At 34.1% G+C, this 17,500-nt stretch overlaps 4 protein-coding genes across 4 annotated transcripts; 3 read left to right on the forward strand and 1 right to left on the reverse strand.

Annotated features, from left to right (window-relative positions):
* Window positions 1-210: 210 nt before the first annotated feature.
* On the forward strand, window positions 211-2,869 carry LOC131596727 (secreted RxLR effector protein 161-like). Its single transcript, XM_058869471.1, has 2 exons — window positions 211-580; window positions 2,577-2,869. The coding sequence occupies exons 1-2, from the start codon at window positions 211-213 to the stop codon at window positions 2,867-2,869; spliced, it is 663 nt and encodes a 220-aa protein (XP_058725454.1).
* A 773-nt stretch (window positions 2,870-3,642) lies between these two features.
* LOC131598748 (reticulon-like protein B9) lies at window positions 3,643-4,788 on the forward strand. Its single transcript, XM_058871322.1, has 5 exons — window positions 3,643-3,776; window positions 3,890-4,070; window positions 4,158-4,299; window positions 4,389-4,458; window positions 4,557-4,788. The coding sequence occupies exons 1-5, from the start codon at window positions 3,671-3,673 to the stop codon at window positions 4,724-4,726; spliced, it is 669 nt and encodes a 222-aa protein (XP_058727305.1). The 5' UTR covers window positions 3,643-3,670; the 3' UTR covers window positions 4,727-4,788.
* Window positions 4,789-9,122: 4,334 nt separating this feature from the next.
* LOC131596728 (reticulon-like protein B9) lies at window positions 9,123-11,046 on the forward strand. The gene is made up of 5 exons (XM_058869472.1): window positions 9,123-9,206; window positions 9,292-9,472; window positions 9,585-9,726; window positions 9,817-9,889; window positions 9,980-11,046. Exons 1-5 carry the CDS (start codon window positions 9,137-9,139, stop codon window positions 10,147-10,149), a joined length of 636 nt encoding a protein of 211 aa, XP_058725455.1. The 5' UTR covers window positions 9,123-9,136; the 3' UTR covers window positions 10,150-11,046.
* Window positions 11,047-11,190: 144 nt separating this feature from the next.
* Window positions 11,191-12,932, reverse strand: LOC131594385 (uncharacterized). Its single transcript, XM_058866502.1, has 2 exons — window positions 12,626-12,932; window positions 11,191-11,655 (listed from the first exon to the last, which is right to left on the reverse strand). The coding sequence occupies exons 1-2, from the start codon at window positions 12,834-12,836 to the stop codon at window positions 11,354-11,356; spliced, it is 513 nt and encodes a 170-aa protein (XP_058722485.1). The 5' UTR covers window positions 12,837-12,932; the 3' UTR covers window positions 11,191-11,353.
* Window positions 12,933-17,500: the final 4,568 nt, after the last annotated feature.

Below are 17,500 nucleotides of genomic sequence, written 5' to 3' on the forward strand. Positions count from 1 at the left end.
ATAATATTAGTAAAGGGCGTTCCTATATCACACCCCCCCCCCCCCCTTTTACTATTTCCCACATGGCCCAAATGCCATAAACCATCATTTATTTATTATTTTCACAAAATCCTTAATAATTCTAATTATTAATTCAATATTCTTGATTAAATTAATATTAAAATTATACGGGCGTTACAGTATGCACTTGAGATCTTAAAGAGGTGTGAAATGGAGCATTGTAATGTTGCCATTACACCATGTGAAGCAAGGCCACAACTGTCCAAGAGTGAGGATGAGCAAGATGTTGATCCAACTCAATATCGGAGATTGATTGGATCAATGCGGTATTTGTGCAATACGCGACCGGACTTGGCATTTAGTGTCGGTATTACGACTATATTCATGGAGAGACCTAAGGTATCTCATATGGCAACAGTCAAGAGGATCCTTAGATATGTTAAAGGAACTCTTGGTTGTGGAATTCTCTTTCCGGCATCAGATACGGGCCGAAAGTGTAATTTACTTGGTTTCACCGATTCCAATTGGTGTGGTGTTAAAGATGATAGAAATTCGACGGCTGGATACATCTTTATGTTTGGTAGGACACCAATCTCTTGGTGTTCGAAAAAGGAACCGGTGGTAGCTGTAACACCCCTCTAATAACCCGCGGCAATTAAACAATTATTAAATCAGAGTAAGCATGCAAGAGGTGTCACAATTCATAAGTAAGGAAAATCACATTGGTATATGTCATGCATTTACTGAAACGTCTGAAATTATAACTCATTAACCAAAGTCATGTTTTGCACAGCAGAATTAATTCATCAAGTCAACATTCATCATTTAATGTATAAGACTTCAAATAACAAAACAAAATAGATTTATAATCCAAAACTCCAAAACAACGCGTTCCCAGTGTTACAACTACCAGAGCATGACACCGACTCGATAACTAATAACCGACTTATGAGCTAATCCTCACCAAGTCATGCCGCTATCCTCAATCTGAAAATGACAACAAGTAAGGATGAGTCTCATCACAGTTAACCAATGTTATTGCATCATAAATAATAACATATCATAGTTATATCATTCACCCAATTGTTTCATATTCAGACAAATCATCATTCACACATCCACAGATAAACAGACAAGTCGTCATATAACATATATCATCATATTAAAACAAGTCATGCACATGTATGAAACTGACACTATGCATGTGGTACCAACATCACCAGTGGAAATCATCCACCGACCGATCTATCATCATCCAGATACGGCCCTGCCAGCACAGATTCCACACAATGGGAATCTTGCCCTTCACTGTATCCTCTCATCATTAAGATACAGCCCTCATCAAATGACTATGAATGCATGCAAACATATATATAACATACTTTCATCATTACCATTCTATGAGTAGCATCATCTATACTCATTTCATCATCATCATCACTAAGCATGTTCATATATACATTAACATCATTCAATACAATCAATCATCAGTAAACCACAAAATCACATCACAGGGTTTACACAGTCTCAAACAGCATACAAAATAGGCCTACAGATCGAAAGTTACACATCATTGAACCTTCCAGAAAAATCACAAAACAGAAATTTCACATACAGAAGCCATACGCGTATCATCAAGTCCATACGCGTCCATACGCGTATCACCATCCCTCATACGCGTATCATACGCATTTCCTCAGAGTCAAAAATGGCCTAAAAACAACCTCATACGCGTATCAGCCTTGCCATACGCGTATCATCAGATCAACTTCCTCTTTTAAAAATTCCATACGCGTATGAGCATCCTCATACGCTCTCATACGCAATTCACCAGCACAAGGTACTTTGGGACAGGGCAGCTGCGTATCATACGCGTATAGCCCTTGGGGAATGTCCCTCATACGCATATGACCTCATCCCATACGCGTATGGAACTGTTTCATACGCGAAACACCAGAAAAATTTGTCCAGAACCTGCAACTTCGTAACAGTCCAAAACCCATTCGTTTTTACTCATACCACTCCACGATTTTGAGTCTAAAAACCAGAAAATTCACATCTAAACAACATACGAATTCATCCACAACCACAGTATATGATTCCATAATCAATTTCATTCATCATACCCTAAATCTATCAGTTATTAGGGATTAACAGTCCAAATTTCAATGATGAACACAAATAACAATTCAGAATATATAATCAATGGATCCAACCATCCTAATCCATACTATCACCTATAATACGATAAAAGAGATTAAACGGAGAGTCTCCCCTTACCTCGGATAAAAGTCTTGGTTCTTGGTCTCTCCCTCTACAGTTCTCCGTCACGTTCCTCGTTCCAACTTCTATTCTTTCACGTTCTTTCTTCCCAATTCCTAATTATTTTATGAAAAATAATAATATTGAGATTAGTGAAAGTTTTACTAAACCACACCCCCATCTTTACTATTTCCTCATATGGCCCAAATGCCATAAACCATTATTTATTCATTATTTTCACAAAATCCCTATAATTCTAATTATTAATTCAATATTCCAATTAAATTAATATTAAAATTATACGGGTGTTACAGTAGCACTCTCGTCTTATGAGGCCGAGTATATTGCAGCGTCGTTGTGTGCTTGTCAAGCCATGTGGCTTATGAATCTATTTAAGGAGCTTAGTAGCAATGAGGGTGAGGCTATTACACTCCTTGTTGGTAATGTTTCTGCGATTAATATTGCGAAGAATCCGATTGCAAACGGAAGGAGCAAGCATATAGAGATGCGGTTTCATTATTTGAGGGAGTTAGTGAGCGATGGAAAGTTACGATTGGGATATTGTCGAAGCGAAGACCAAGTGGCTGATTTGTTGACAAGGGTGTGACAAATGAAGTGTTCAAGAGGTTGAAGATGAGCTTGAGCGTGCTTGACTCTGACCAACTGAAGTGAGGTGGTGTGTTGAAACTGCTGTTCTTTTACACTTCAGTTGGCGTAACCGATTACGCTGTTTGCCGTAACCGGTTACGAACCCGTGAAACAGATTTATTGGTGCTGGTGTAGTAGCGTAACCGGTTACGCTGTTTGCCGTAACCAGATACACTGAAGCTTAGTTGTTTTTCATTTTCTGTTTTGGCGGTTATGTTAGTTCCAATCATTTTGTAACTTTGTACTATATAAGGAGCTCACTACTCCCATTGTGGTTAATGTCAATTTGTCCACTCACCCTCAATTACTCTCTCTCTCTTATTTTCTCTCAATTTCTTTAATCTTCATCTTCTTCAATTGTTCATTTTTTCCATTGATAAACCTTAATTTAATTTGTATGTTCTAACAGACTTGATAGAAAAACATTGAATTATTGGAATGAAATACATAGTTGGCTTTTATAACCAATTGAAATAAATAATTAATATTTATTATGTATATACCATTAATTTTCATGTAAATGTAATGTGTACATGTGTTTTTTTAAAAGATACTACTATGATAAAATAGTGATCTATGAGCATTGATACTTTAGACTTTTAAAGAGACATTCTCAACAAAACACCAAGTCATTCCTTACTTTACTATAGAGCTTAGAACCTCTTCTACTTGTACATAAAAAAAGTATATAAATATTGATCAATAAATAACATTAACAGCACCAAGCATACACACTCATCACTTAGAAAAAAAACTTTACATGGCACACAACACATCATCTGATTCTGATAATGAAATTTCTGCAACAAGAACTAATCTCTTCCAACATGAAAAACCTGTACATGAAATTCTTGGAGGAGGAAAAGGTACCACTAAATTCAACTTCATGCTATGTTATTTATATTATATTGCACATTATCACACTGAATTTTAATTCCATTATGAATTGATTATGATAAATTGGAAACTTCATTTACAGTGGCAGATATATTATTATGGAGGAACAGAAATGAATCTGCTGCACTTTTCCTTGGGATGACAGTTATATGGTTTCTATTCGAGATCCTCGAGTACAATTTTGTGACGGTCATTTCTCGTTTTTCCATCACCATAATGCTTGGACTATTCATTTGGTTCAAAGTTGCTGATATATTAAAATGGTATATATATCTAACTTACAAAATGGTTAAATTATTTCGTTTACGATAAGATAATGTTTTTGATTCTCTTTGAATATATAAATTCAGGAAAGAACCTCAGATACCAGAAATTATTTTGCAAGAGTCTTTCCTAGAGAATCTTGCTTTCAGCCTTGACAAACTATTCAACCAGTTATTACCAATGATTTTCCATATTTCATGTGGAAGAGACCTACCACTCTTTCTTATGGTATAACTATCACCAAACCCTTCATAAAATTTCAATTCTCATAAACCAATAAGTAAATTTCTGAACTAATTTTGCCATAACAATTTCAGATCATTGTTTTCCTCTATATAGTCTCGGTGATCGGAAGCTACTTCAGTTTTATTAATCTTTTATACATTGGTAACCATTTCTTCGGCTTCTTTCTATTCGATTTCACACTAATGATTAAGTTTACTAATTAAATTTTTTTTGTTGTTGATGGTTTATTCATGAATAAGGCTTTGTCTTCTTGCAAACATTGCCGCTTGTGTTTGAACGATACGACGAAGAAATTAACATTCTGTTTGAAGATATCATGTTGGTACTCAAGAAAATTTATAGGAAGTTTGAAAAGAATTATCTTAAGAAAATTCCTAGAGGACCAATGAAGGACAAAAAAGTTCAATGATTTACTTCCAAGAACAAAACTAATAACTGATATGACAGATATGTAGTGAAGGTCATCACCAAGTTTGATTAAGACTTGCAGTATAAGAACTTATCATACAAGTGCTTATGTGTAAGCTATTTTATTTTTTCAATGAAACAGATAAAATAAAATAAAATTGCTTTTATACAATTTATTTTCATTTTTGAAGAATTTATCAAAATAAGCTAAATATAATTTATGAACATATAATAAATTGTTTATGTAAACTCTCCAAATAGTATCTTAAGTATTTATGTCAGTAAAATCCAAACATGCCCTAGTTTTCTTTACAAGAAAAGGAAGTCCTACAATGTAATAATTTTATCTATGAAACATGTATAAGTGTGACTCCAAGGGATTTACATGCAATAAATAGATGACGAGTAACTTTATTTTATACTATCACTTAATTCCATTAGTTCCACATGTTAGTTTTCTTCATCAAATAAATGTAGGTGGAGTATATGACTTCAGAGAATCTGAGGTCATAATGCAGAAAAAAGTGTTTTTTTTTTATAAATTTTATTCATTAAATTTAGCATATTGACTTTGGCTTATACAAGAAGCTAATATATAGAGATAGAGTTAGGTTTGATACCCGCACGAATAACGGAGTTGGAGAAAGAACTATGGATATTTGCATTCGCTGTCGAGACTTAATGTTGTTGTATTAATTAATAGGACGAGAGATCGTCTATTTGATAATACAATTGGTTTTACGTCGTTGAGTTAGTGTATGAGGAAGAAGAGTGAAGTGAAATTGAGTTTGACACTTGTTACCTCAATTTGGCGTCTTTTCTATATATCAAGAGAGGAAAATAAGGAACTTGATATTTCTTAGGAGTGGATTGAGGAGATCTTTTGGATGTACTTGCAGTTGAGATCTTTTGTGATTGACAAGGTGATAATTATCGTTTATTGATAAGATTCTGGAAGGAGTAAGATCTCTTCATGGTGGTCGGTCAGGGTCAATATGACTGGCCCATAACAGTTGGCCCCTAAGCCCCTACATATGTGTAGCAGGGGGGACTTATTATATCATCCTCTGGTGCCGACAGCTCTTTCAATCACCTTCGCACGGGCGATAAAAATGTTTCAATTTCATGGGGATTTTTGCATTTAATGCCCCATGCTTCCAAATGTCTTTTCGGAAGCATAATCATTACGACTCTTGGAAACCAAAACTCTTGAGTATTTCGTGCGAGTGATTTAACATGTTTGGTGGAGTCTTTTTGCATGCTAAATCATAATCTTTGAAGAGTCAATATTATTTTCTTGGAGCCATTCCTTAGTTTAATAACTACCTTCTTCTTTGGCATTTTACTTTCCTGCATCTGAAAAGTTAGCGCATTATAGGCAAGAAATAAAAAAAAGTACTCACGATTCCCAGAAAAATACTTCATCTTCATGGGTGAATGTTGTTTATTCTTCCACTATTTCTGCTTCCACTAAAGTGGGTGGTCTTGACGAATCTTTTACCAAAGTTGGTCCACCTCCCTACTGGGAAATCTTGAATGTACTTTCTCCGTCATGGGCCTTCATCTTCCCTTCATTGCCTTTGAGATAGACGTTCTGAAGCACATGACAATGACTACTTTACAACTTCATCCTACAAGTTAGGAGTATGTAAAGGTATACAAATATTAGTGCAAATATTTGAATGGAAAGCCTTTTACGACCCTTTTCTTTCACCTCTTTAAAAGCCAACGTAGTACTGTGGCTCGGGGGCGTGGCAGAGGGTTAGTTTTCTTAGACCCACCCATGTGTGGCTTAGGGCCTCTTTTTGAGCAATAATGTTTAGAAGATTGATTCTTTCTGGTCGTCCATGTCGACCCTGAAGTTCATACCATGATATGCGTAATTGGAGACAAAGTGAATAGAAGGTGTGATGAGATGTTGCCTAAGTATTGAACTGAGAGTCATTTCCTTTAGGGAAATAATTTTTATATATATAAAGAGGAGGAATTTTGTGATGAAGTTAGGTATCAAAAGAAACAGTTGATGAACTTCATCAGTAGCCTGGGTTAATGTGGAGGAGGTACCCCCGTGGAAGAGGCTGAGAATAAACGCTTGCAGCACCTCATTGATGTACGGTAGCTTATAAAGGCCCGTTCCTAGGAACATATGAAGGTTATTTTTGGTAAGCTTGGGAACTTTAGAGCACTTTGTTTTTAATTCAACTGTTCCTGGTGTATTTGCTTTACTAATAATTATGTGCAAATCATATGAAAGATGAAGTGGAACTCCAACTTATAAGACGGAGAATACAGCCAGTCGAGAGTGATGGAGTTTTGGAGGCCTCGACGACTTTCACCAGTATCCCAAGTCTGACTATCCTTCCACTGTTGATGACGTCTAGTTCTTGTTCTGATGAAGGTTGTCGAATCCCTCCTTTAGAAGAAGGCAACTCTTATTTGGATCATCTGCCCAGACCTGCTTTGGAGGAAGAACTAGCTACTTTGGCGTGGTATACCTAGCGTGCCTCTGCTGCTTTGGTTCTTGGTGGAGCTAGCCACTAGTAAGCCTTTTGGTATGATAAGCACCATGTTGAAAATCAATAGCTGGAGGAGAGTGTTTGCGACCTGAAGCTTCGGCGGAATGAATGTTTGCAGGATATAAAGAAGGCTTTTACCTCTCTTACTAGGGTGAGGAATGTTTTGCTTCCTCTGAATCTTAATGGTCCTCTCTCTGACCAAGTGACTCATCTGGTGAATACCTTGGCGAAGAAGGACCATACTTTGACTTCTATTTAGGGTAGTTTGTCATACACTCAGGGTAGATGCACCAGTGAGTCGACGACATCCATCAAGGCTGCAAAAGGTCTTCCTAAGATGTAGTTGTAGACGCTCTTGTAAGGGACAATAAGGAATTAGGAATTTACCTTTAAGGTGTCTTTCTCGTCGTCCATAGAGACGACCAAGTCAACATAACTCCAAGGAAGGGTAGTTGTTCCATTTAACACCTGGAGGTCAGAGCCTTCGTACAACCATAAGCTGCTTCTATCAAGGTCCTTCTTCTCTAACAATTCTGAGTATATCATGTCGTAGGAGCTACCGACATCGATGAGGATTCAGGAGACTTAAAACTGACCGACTCTAGTCATGATTACCAAGGGGAAGATTTTGTTGGGGGCACCTTTGGCCTTCTCTGAGTACCAGAACCCCAACATGGGCCGATCACGAACCATGGTCGATGTGTTTGCATCCTTCATGTAGACAACCATCATCTCGGCGATGTTCCTCTTCATAGTCCCTTTGAAAGGAGATTTTCTAGAGACGCACCTCCAGTAATTGCATTAATGTGCTAGAACTTTCCCTTGCTAGCTTCTTTGCTTTCGCAGCTAGTCCCGACATCTACAGTCTTCAAGGGCATTTGTCTTTAGGCGATTATTCCGAATCTCTTTTATGGACCTTAACGAATTTAGTCAGTCAGACCTATTTAATCACCCTCAGAATGGCATCCTTCAGTTGGATGCAATCATCAGTGTTATGGTCGTAACTCTTGTGGAAATAGCAGTATTTCGATTTATCCGTGCGAGATGTCTCCTGGATGAGATAAGGATGTTGGATTCCTACCTTATGAGTGTGGGTGCAATCCTGATAAATCTTCTCCCGAGAAATAGTCAAGGGGTGTAGCTATCGTACCTTCTCTATATACCCCAATCAAGCTGGGAAACTAGAGTGAGTTTCGACTTATGCAACATTTCCAATCCATTTATTTTAAAATTCAATGGTTCTGATTTATTCTCACATTCTCATATAAAGATGTCATTCTCATATGATATGTCATATATATATATATATATATATATATATATATATATATATATATATATATATATATATATATATATATATATATATATATATATAAATATATATATATATATATATATATATATATATATATAAAATAAATGACTAAACACAAAATTATATTATGTTGTACACTATATATAACTCAATAATTTAAAAAAAAAAAAAATCGAATCAACCAAACCAACACAAACCAAATTGGTTTGGTTTGATTCAATTTTATTTCTAAAAACTAACCGAATTAAACTGAATCGCACATTTTTTCTTACGATTCGAATGATTTTTAACATCAAAACCGCTCGAACCGCACCGCAAACATCCCCCTCCTCGTAACCGCTTTTTTATAAAGTATGTTTTGCATTAAAAATCCACAAAATTAGTTACTGAGACGGAGTGAGTAAGATAAAAGACTAGTCTATGAGTATTGATACTTTATACTTTTAAAGAGGCATCCTCAACAAAACACCAAGTCATTCCTTACTTTACTGCACAGCATAGAACCTCTTCTTCTTGTACATAAAAATATTTATCAATAAATGCCACCACCAAGCAAAAAACACTCAAAAAACTTTACATGGCACCTACAACAATTACACTCTTTGAACATGATAAATCTGTACATGAAAATCTTGGAGGAGGAAAAGGTACCACTAAATTCAATTTCATGCATTAACACATTGAATTTTCCATTATGAATTGATTATGATAAATTGGAAACTTCATTTACAGTGGCAGATATATTATTATGGAGGAACAGAAAGGAATCTGCTGCACTTTTTCTTTGGATGACAGTGATATGGTTTCTATTCGAGATCCTCGAGTACAATTTAGTAACAATCATTTCTCGTTTTTTCATCGCCGTCATGCTTGTGCTATACATATGGTTCCTAGTTGCAAATATATTTGAATGGTATATGACTATATATCTAACATGTACTTAAATTAACCCTACACAATGGTTACATTTAATTTCATTTTCTATAAGGTAATGTTTTTGATTCTCTTTGAACATATATATTCAGGAAAAATCCTCATGTACCGGAAATCATTTTACAAGAGTCTTTCTTCAATGATCTTGCTTTCATCATCTACCGAAGATTCAACTCGATATTACCAACACTTTTCTTGCTTACGTGTATACCGGATCTACCATACTTTTTTATGGTATCACCAATATTATTTAACACTGCATAAGATTTCAGTTTTCATGAACCCTAATTAAATTTCTGAACTAATTTGTCATAACAAGTTCAGATCATTGTTTTCCTGCTCTATGTAGTCTCGGTGATTGGAAGTTACTTCAGCTTTATTAATCTTCTATACATTGGTAACAATTTCATTATTTTTTTCTCGAGTCGATTTAAGACTAAAGATTAAGTGTACTAATCAAGTTATATTGGCTTGTTAAATGAACAAGGCTATATCTGCATGCAAACATTGGCACTTATGTTTGAACGGTACGGCGAAGAAATTAACAATCTGTTTGGAGATATCATGCTGGTAATCAAGAAAATGTATAGGAAGTTTGACGAAAATTATCTCAGAAAAATTCTTAGAGGACCATTGAAGGAAAAAAAAGGTGAATGATTTACTAGTTTGAAGAAAACTAGTAACTGATATGACAGATATATAGTGAAGGGCATCAACAAAAAAACACAAAGACTAATATGAGAAGTTTGATAAAGACTTACAATATAAGCACTTATCATACAAGTGCTTATGTATGAATTATTTTTAACAAAAATAAAATGAAATATCTTTTCTACAAATTATTTTCATATAGTGAACAAATCAAACTGAACTCAAGTTCTTGAGCTCATTCAGTTGCAGCCTACTTATTCATAGCAAAAACTGAAACTGAACTCTATCAACTTTGTTTTCTGAAACACATACATTAAACACAAACCTGAGTTTAATTGAAATCTTAATCACGGTCCGAAAATGAAGAATAATCTGCAAACACCTTATTTTTCCGTCCATAACAAGACCACCGCCACCCTCGCCTCAGCGTTTGATGACAGATTCTATAAGATGGTTTGATGAAACAACATAGTGGACAACACACACATAGCAAGCAACAACTACAAAGGAACTCAATCAATTTTTCCTTTCTTTTGTTTGGACCTTGAATTTGAGATGAATTTACCATCTTATATGTATTTGTTGAAGATGAAAAATACTTGCAATACTAATAACGACTTATAGGATTGGTATGATGCAGTATTAAAATGTTTCTTTTTCTCCTATATTGCATCATTCTTTAGTTTTGGGCATTTAGCTATCTAGGAATTTTGTAGTTGCAATTGCAAAGGGTGCTTTTCACATTCTAGATTCGGAAATATGGTAAAGAGAATGTTTGCTATTGGTGACACTAGAGGCAAGTGCAATAGAACTTGCCTAAAGTTATTCTTCCAATATTAATGTATCCAATGTTTTGCATTTTTCTTTCTAAAAGTCGGGACCATAACTTTGAAGGATATTATTGGCAGAGACCTCATGTTTTCAACCAAAATGCAAATTGGCCATTTTTTTTCCTTAGCATCCGACTAGTGTTATTGTGTGATTATATCGTGGTGGACAATCTAATACATTCACGCGGTCGATATATTAGTGACAGTCGAATCAATATTAACTAACAGTTTAATTTCGATCAAGCGAACACTAACGAGATGACTTGCAAAGCAATCACATTGACTTGCTTCCATACTTATTCAACTCTAGACAATATAATAGGTTTCTTTAATCTATGCTACAAATACATTTGGCAGATGCAAGTTCGTTCGTTCTTTCATCACTTCACCTTAGTCTTTCCTTCATTGGCTCCAATCTTTGATTTAACACCTAGATTTAAATCTTCTTCCTCTTCAAAATCAGTTTCACTCGTTCCCTCCAAATCAGAATCAGAATCGAACTCATCTTCGTCTTCCTCATCGTCATCTTTTGCCACTGTCCCCTTCCCTAGAATCTCCCTCATCAAATCTTGGTCAGCATCTATAGGTTTCCCTGTCAAATATCTTTGCAATACTGCCTCAAACACAGCTGGAATCGCGTCATCATCACCTTCCTTAAGCCTAGCAACACGCCTCTTCAATTCTTTAACATGAACACACAAAAATCAAAATTAAAACTTCACATCAATTTTATAAAACCCAAAAAGGATAATGCAGTATATTTGAATACTTGAAATGGTTTTTTTAAGACATTGCTTAAAAACTGAAGCCACACAAGCAACTGCGGATAGTGAAAATTGAACCTGCATCTTCTCCTTGGCAAAGAGAAATTTTACCATTCAACTATATTCACATTTGTTTTTTTATTGTTGTGAAAATCACAGAAGCATTATACCAAAGTAGTCCTCTTCAACATGAACTCAAAGTAAATCTCAAAACATAACCAATTTTAAAAACACAGAAACTTATTCAATATATTAGCGAGTATTTGGTGAAGAAAATTGATTTTAAGTGAATTAATTCTACAAAATTGATTTTGTCTAAAAGTTTGTCGAAAGTAAAGTGATTCATATTTGGATAAATTACTGCAAAAGTGAGCTGAACACTAAATTTCAGTATAAAAATCACGTTTAGACTCAAAATTTACTAATTCTAGCTTCAAGGATAGTCGATTCTGGAAAGCATAATCAACTATACTTGAGAGCAATCAAAAACAAATTAAAATCAATTCTATGTATCGAGAATCAACTTTTGGTGCTCCAAAATCCAAACATAAAACCAAACATATGCTTAGAATATTCCAATTGGGGTTTCAAAATATTGCTTTATAAACCAAGTTAAGTTGTGAAATTATGCCTCTTCAACACGAACACAGAAAGTAAAAATAAAAAACAAAACTTTCACACCAATTATGAAAATCCCGAAGAGGCTACTTCAATATATTAAACTATGACATAAGGCATAGTGCAAGTTCAAAACAGGGTTTTAAAACCAATGCTTGAAAACCAAGTTATGGATGAAAATTCAGAGAAGCATTACATCAAACAGGTGGAGGACACACAAAAATTAGAAGAATAAAGAACCAAATCACAATAAGGAATTTGTAGTTTTACCTTCGTTGCTTATTTCTTCTATATCTAGTGGTTTTTGCTGTTTGTTGTCATGGGTACTTGGGATATAAGGAGGTGGGTCAGTATCACTGCGAGAAGAGAAGAACGAGGTGGGTTGGGAAAGAGAGAGAATGGAAGGTGAAGATTTGTAGGGATAAGAGAGACGAATACGGCGTGCGTGGTATGAGATGTTTCTTAGGAGAATTGTGTTCATTGTGTTTGTTTCAAAGAGGTTGTTATTGTTGTTTCTGCTACGTTGTATGATCACGAAAACGGTAACCACGGTGTCTAGAAAGTAGAAACACAGTTTACTTACTACAGAGAATTTTTTAAGTGAAAAAAATATAATAAAAAGTTAATTTCGTTTTAAATTTTGAAAATAAAATGGGATAATTTACTTTATACTTTTATTATAATTCCTTTTTAAGTTCGAACTGTTTGTAATACCCAATCACAGTCCAATACGAAGGACGTATGAAAAAAAAAATTAGTGAGACTCAGTCAAACATAAAGTATGTGATCTTGACATTTGGTCTATCTTCTATAATCAGATCTAACTGAACGACGATCCACACAATACATTGGATTAAACAATAGTCGTTTGACCATTCACCCTATATACGATTCACATGTACAAGTTTCAAATATCATTTTTAATTTCACTCTATAAGTTGCTTCTCGAATATTTCATTGATCTGGGCATTGGAGTATTAATCTTGCATGGTCATCCCACTTCGATGTATCGGAAGCATTCATTGTCGTACCGGAAGATCTCGTTATGATCTCATTCCATATTATTGGTTCTATAACATGAAATTGGAGTTGTCTTGGGAAACATCTAATTCCCTCGAACCTCCACATGAAATCACAATTTTCTATCACAATTTAGAGAAAATTGATCTTTCTATTCGAACAATCGATCAGTCTCGTGAAATTCATGGCAACATCGAAATATACTTAATTAGCTACCTAACACAACATTGTCGCTGAAGCTTTCAAAACAGATAACACTCATGATCTCGAGATCGAGGTTCCAATTCCTTCTATAGTCGAGGACGATTTGGTCCTTGTTACTTCTCTTTTTGCTCCTACCCCCTCTAATCCAGTTCCTTCGACGACCGAACATGCACGTTTCAAGTTCTACCAGCCTTTAAGTCTTCCCAATAACTGCCCCAAACCAAACCTCAAAGCCTCCAAAAACAGTAAGACTACTTACACATGAAAGGGACTAAAGATCTATTCATCATTGTTTACAACTTGGTGCAACGGGAGAATCTATGCTTCTTGACCGAGAGACTGCTCCACACTGAAGAAAACCTATAGTACGCTCCATCTATCGACCATTCCATACATGAAGCATATAGTTGAACCAAAACCAATCTATGTTGTTAACATTTCCTTGCATGAAGGAGCCCCTAGATCATTAGATCGTATCAAGCATTGAGAACACCAAACTCTTCCACATGATTTCGCATGGAAATACAGTAGTCACATTCAACTGGGGAGTCTTCTCCCCTACGGGTCATTGTCACACCAAAGTATAAGTCTTGTTTAGAGGAAGATCTCGCTCTTTGGACGAATCCTCAACAATAGAATCCTAAAGTTCCTCGAGAAACCTCCAAAGTTGGACAACTACAATGGAACGGGAGATCCCAATGAACACATTGAACACTTAGATACCATGCTTGACTACCCTGCCCATGGAGCTGTAAATTGTAAGTTGTATATATTGACTCTTAAAAGAGTTGTTATGATGTGGCTTAAGACCTTGTCTAACAGTTTCATAGGTTCCTGGAAGAAGCTTTGTGACTCCTTTACTTCCCAGTTCACTTCTCAAAAGTGGCAACCCACTTTAATATTCTAACTTAGTGGGATCCAACAAAAGAAAGAAGAAACATTGCTTTAAAAATCACATATCTTTACAGGGTGCGCCAAAGTGTTGATATCTACATTCAACAAACCTTGTATCAGCCTGATTATTATGATGGTGCTATTGATAATGTTGATGAGGGGCATGTTGATATTGTAGATGAGGTGGAAGAGTTTCTTAATAAACTGCATGTTGACATTGTAGATAAATGGAATGATGCTAATGTTGAAGCAAAGGATGTTAATATTGGATTGAAGGATGGCAATGTTGGAGTGAACTCAGCCAATGTTAGAGTGAAGGTTGTCAATGTTGGAGTGGAATCAGACAATGTTAGAGTGAAGGATGTCAATGTTGGAGTGGAATCAGATAATGTTGGAGTGAAGGATATCAATGTTGGAGTGGAATCATACAATGTTAGTGAGGTGCATGATGAGTATAGTTTTGATGACAGTGAGGATGACAACTACAAGTATAATTATGCTCTTGAAGTAGCTTTTGACAATTTTCAGATTACACTAATCTCCTTTTTAATCCGAAAATCTAATTCTCTTTAATTGATTATCACTATTATGCACTCACTCAACTCTATATTCTTCATAACACACTTATCAACTCTAATTCTATTTATTTTATTTTTTATTCTAATAATTCAACTTCCCACAAATTACTACTATTTTCCTTATTTTCTCATTATTCTCTACAACTCTATTTTCCATTCAACCAATATTTTTCTTATTTATTTTAATAATTCCACTCAACTTAAAATTAATTAAAAATCTACGTTATTTCTATCATTTTTCATAACTCCCACCAACAGCCGCCAAAACACGTATATTCATCGAATAATTTAGATAAAACATATAATTACTTAATTAATTAAATAAACATACAACTAAATTTAATTGAATTCGAGGTGTTACAAAATGTCTCAAAGAAGTTTGGATGATAAAAATGTGCTGGTGAACAAGAATCTAAAAGTAGTTGTTGCAAACCAGACTCTCTTTTCCACTTAACAAACGATTCATTTACAGATGGTGAGTTTAATCAATCTCGAACGCTTGTTTAATCGAACTGTGTGATCCAAAGTTAAAGAAATGATCTGTAACTGGATAGATTTAAAGATTGTGGCTCCTGAACTCACTTCTCATTTGTGGAATAAATTTGCTTAGTTGTTATTGAAAAAAATTACAAGTGTAAGTAGTGTAGGGGGAGTCCCACATTGGTTAGAAATATGAAGACTTGAACATTTATAAGTGGGAGAACTCACACATTTATCATCTTAATGTTTTAGGTGAGTATGTGGTGTGTCTCTCACAAAAGTGTGTTGTACAAAAGGAAATGCTCCAAAGTGTAAAATTGCTCCCTCGTTTTGACACCCCCAATTGTCCAAACAAATAGTATCAGAGTCTGGTTTTGAGTGAAGGAACCGACTTACTTGTATCGGAAGTACTTTCCATATGGTAGTGGGTAAGAGGTGTCCCGTTGAAATGTGTCAACGATAATACAACTGTATGTGAAGGAAAGATTTTCTACTTGAAGGGGAGCATTGTGGATAGACTCACACTTGAGAGGGAGTATTAAAAAATAATTACAAGTGTGAGTAGTAAGAATGTGGAGACTTACAAGTGTGAGTAGTAAGAATGTGGAGACTTGTGGTGTGTCTCTCACAAAAGTGTGTAGCTCAAAAAAAAAATGCTTCATCGTATTTACCCCGTGAGTTAAACCAACAGTTGTTTGAATTAAATAATAGGATTGGTATTGGTTTCTAATTTTTCTATGTTTATTGATGTCCATATCTTGGTTGACATAGTTATTATTTTTGTTTTTAGAATATAGATGGAAAATGTCCTAACAAAATGTTTTTCACTATGCTTGAAACTTTTTTTTTATCTAATGATTGGTGTTACAATAAAGCCCATATAAATTAATGGAGCTAATAAGTTGTATTAAAGCTTCAAAGTATTCAATAACACATATTTTTAACATACTTTTTATTTATTAACAAATTCAAGTAAGCTCCACTAATTTATTTTTTTAGAATCCACATTATTTAGTAAAATATATCAAAGCTCTAGCAAAAAAAGAAAGACACTTTAGAAAATGTAAAATTTAATCAAGTGCATGAAACTTAGAGCAACATTCCTTTACTTAGAAGGCTCTTTTGACATCAAAATTCAAGACACACCACATGATAACATCAACAATTTATGTTGAGGAGCTGGTAAATAAATGATGACCATGATGTTATAGTACACAATGCATTTATGACTTTTGACCTCGTGATATCTATGTGGCACCATTTTCAAATATGTTCCACTCTAACTTCGAAGTTTGAAAATTTCTTTACCCACCTCCCTATGGGGTCACCCCCAGCGAAAATTCCATTTTACTCCGCTTCGAAAATGTATTTCCGAAATATTTTTTTTTTAAATTTTTCCAGACTTCGGAAGTGTATTTCCAAAAAAATCCCAAAATTTGAGATTTTGACTAATTCGGAGATGCATCTCCGAAAAAAAAAAATTAAAAAAATCCCAAAAATTAATTTTAGGATATTAATTAATTCACATATCATAAATTTGATATGATTTATGAGTAATGAATAATAATAATTATTTATTTTGATATAATTTATGAGTTATGAATAATAGTTATTATATATTTCTATCCTGATTCATATTTTAAAATTTAAAATAATTTTAATTTAAAAAATTAAAATAATTTCACTTACAAAATAAGTTATAATTTTTTATTTATATATTCATAATAATTATTATATATTTATAAAAAAATTAAAAAAATGAGTGTTTTAATTTATATATTTATATAATAATTATAATAATTATTATATATTTATAAAAATTATTATATATTTATATAATAATTATAAAAAAAAATGAGTGTTTTAATTTATAATAATAATTATATATTTATATATTTATATATTTCACTTATAAAATTAATAATTATGATTATATATTTATATATTTCTATTCTGATTCATAATTAAA

Source organism: Vicia villosa, linkage group LG4, assembly GCF_029867415.1.
Source record: "Vicia villosa cultivar HV-30 ecotype Madison, WI linkage group LG4, Vvil1.0, whole genome shotgun sequence".
Lineage (NCBI taxonomy): Eukaryota > Viridiplantae > Streptophyta > Magnoliopsida > Fabales > Fabaceae > Vicia > Vicia villosa.

What these genes read in the sequence shown, in the direction of transcription:
- LOC131596728 (XM_058869472.1), top strand. Translation starts at nt 9,137, where the DNA reads ATGGCACCTACAACAATTACACTCTTTGAACATGATAAATCTGTACAT. An exon ending in AAATCTTGGAGGAGGAAAAG is followed by an intron (nt 9,207 to 9,291) that starts GTACCACTAAAT and finishes CTTCATTTACAG; the next exon opens with TGGCAGATATATTATTATGG. An exon ending in ATCTACCATACTTTTTTATG is followed by an intron (nt 9,727 to 9,816) that starts GTATCACCAATA and finishes TAACAAGTTCAG; the next exon opens with ATCATTGTTTTCCTGCTCTA.
- LOC131596727 (XM_058869471.1), top strand. Translation starts at nt 211, where the DNA reads ATGGAGCATTGTAATGTTGCCATTACACCATGTGAAGCAAGGCCACAA. An exon ending in TGGATACATCTTTATGTTTG is followed by an intron (nt 581 to 2,576) that starts GTAGGACACCAA and finishes CGGGTGTTACAG; the next exon opens with TAGCACTCTCGTCTTATGAG.
- LOC131598748 (XM_058871322.1), top strand. Translation starts at nt 3,671, where the DNA reads ATGGCACACAACACATCATCTGATTCTGATAATGAAATTTCTGCAACA. An exon ending in AATTCTTGGAGGAGGAAAAG is followed by an intron (nt 3,777 to 3,889) that starts GTACCACTAAAT and finishes CTTCATTTACAG; the next exon opens with TGGCAGATATATTATTATGG. An exon ending in TATTAATCTTTTATACATTG is followed by an intron (nt 4,459 to 4,556) that starts GTAACCATTTCT and finishes TTCATGAATAAG; the next exon opens with GCTTTGTCTTCTTGCAAACA.
- LOC131594385 (XM_058866502.1), bottom strand. Translation starts at nt 12,836, where the DNA reads ATGAACACAATTCTCCTAAGAAACATCTCATACCACGCACGCCGTATT. An exon ending in AGAAGAAATAAGCAACGAAG is followed by an intron (nt 11,656 to 12,625) that starts GTAAAACTACAA and finishes TTCATGTTAAAG; the next exon opens with AATTGAAGAGGCGTGTTGCT.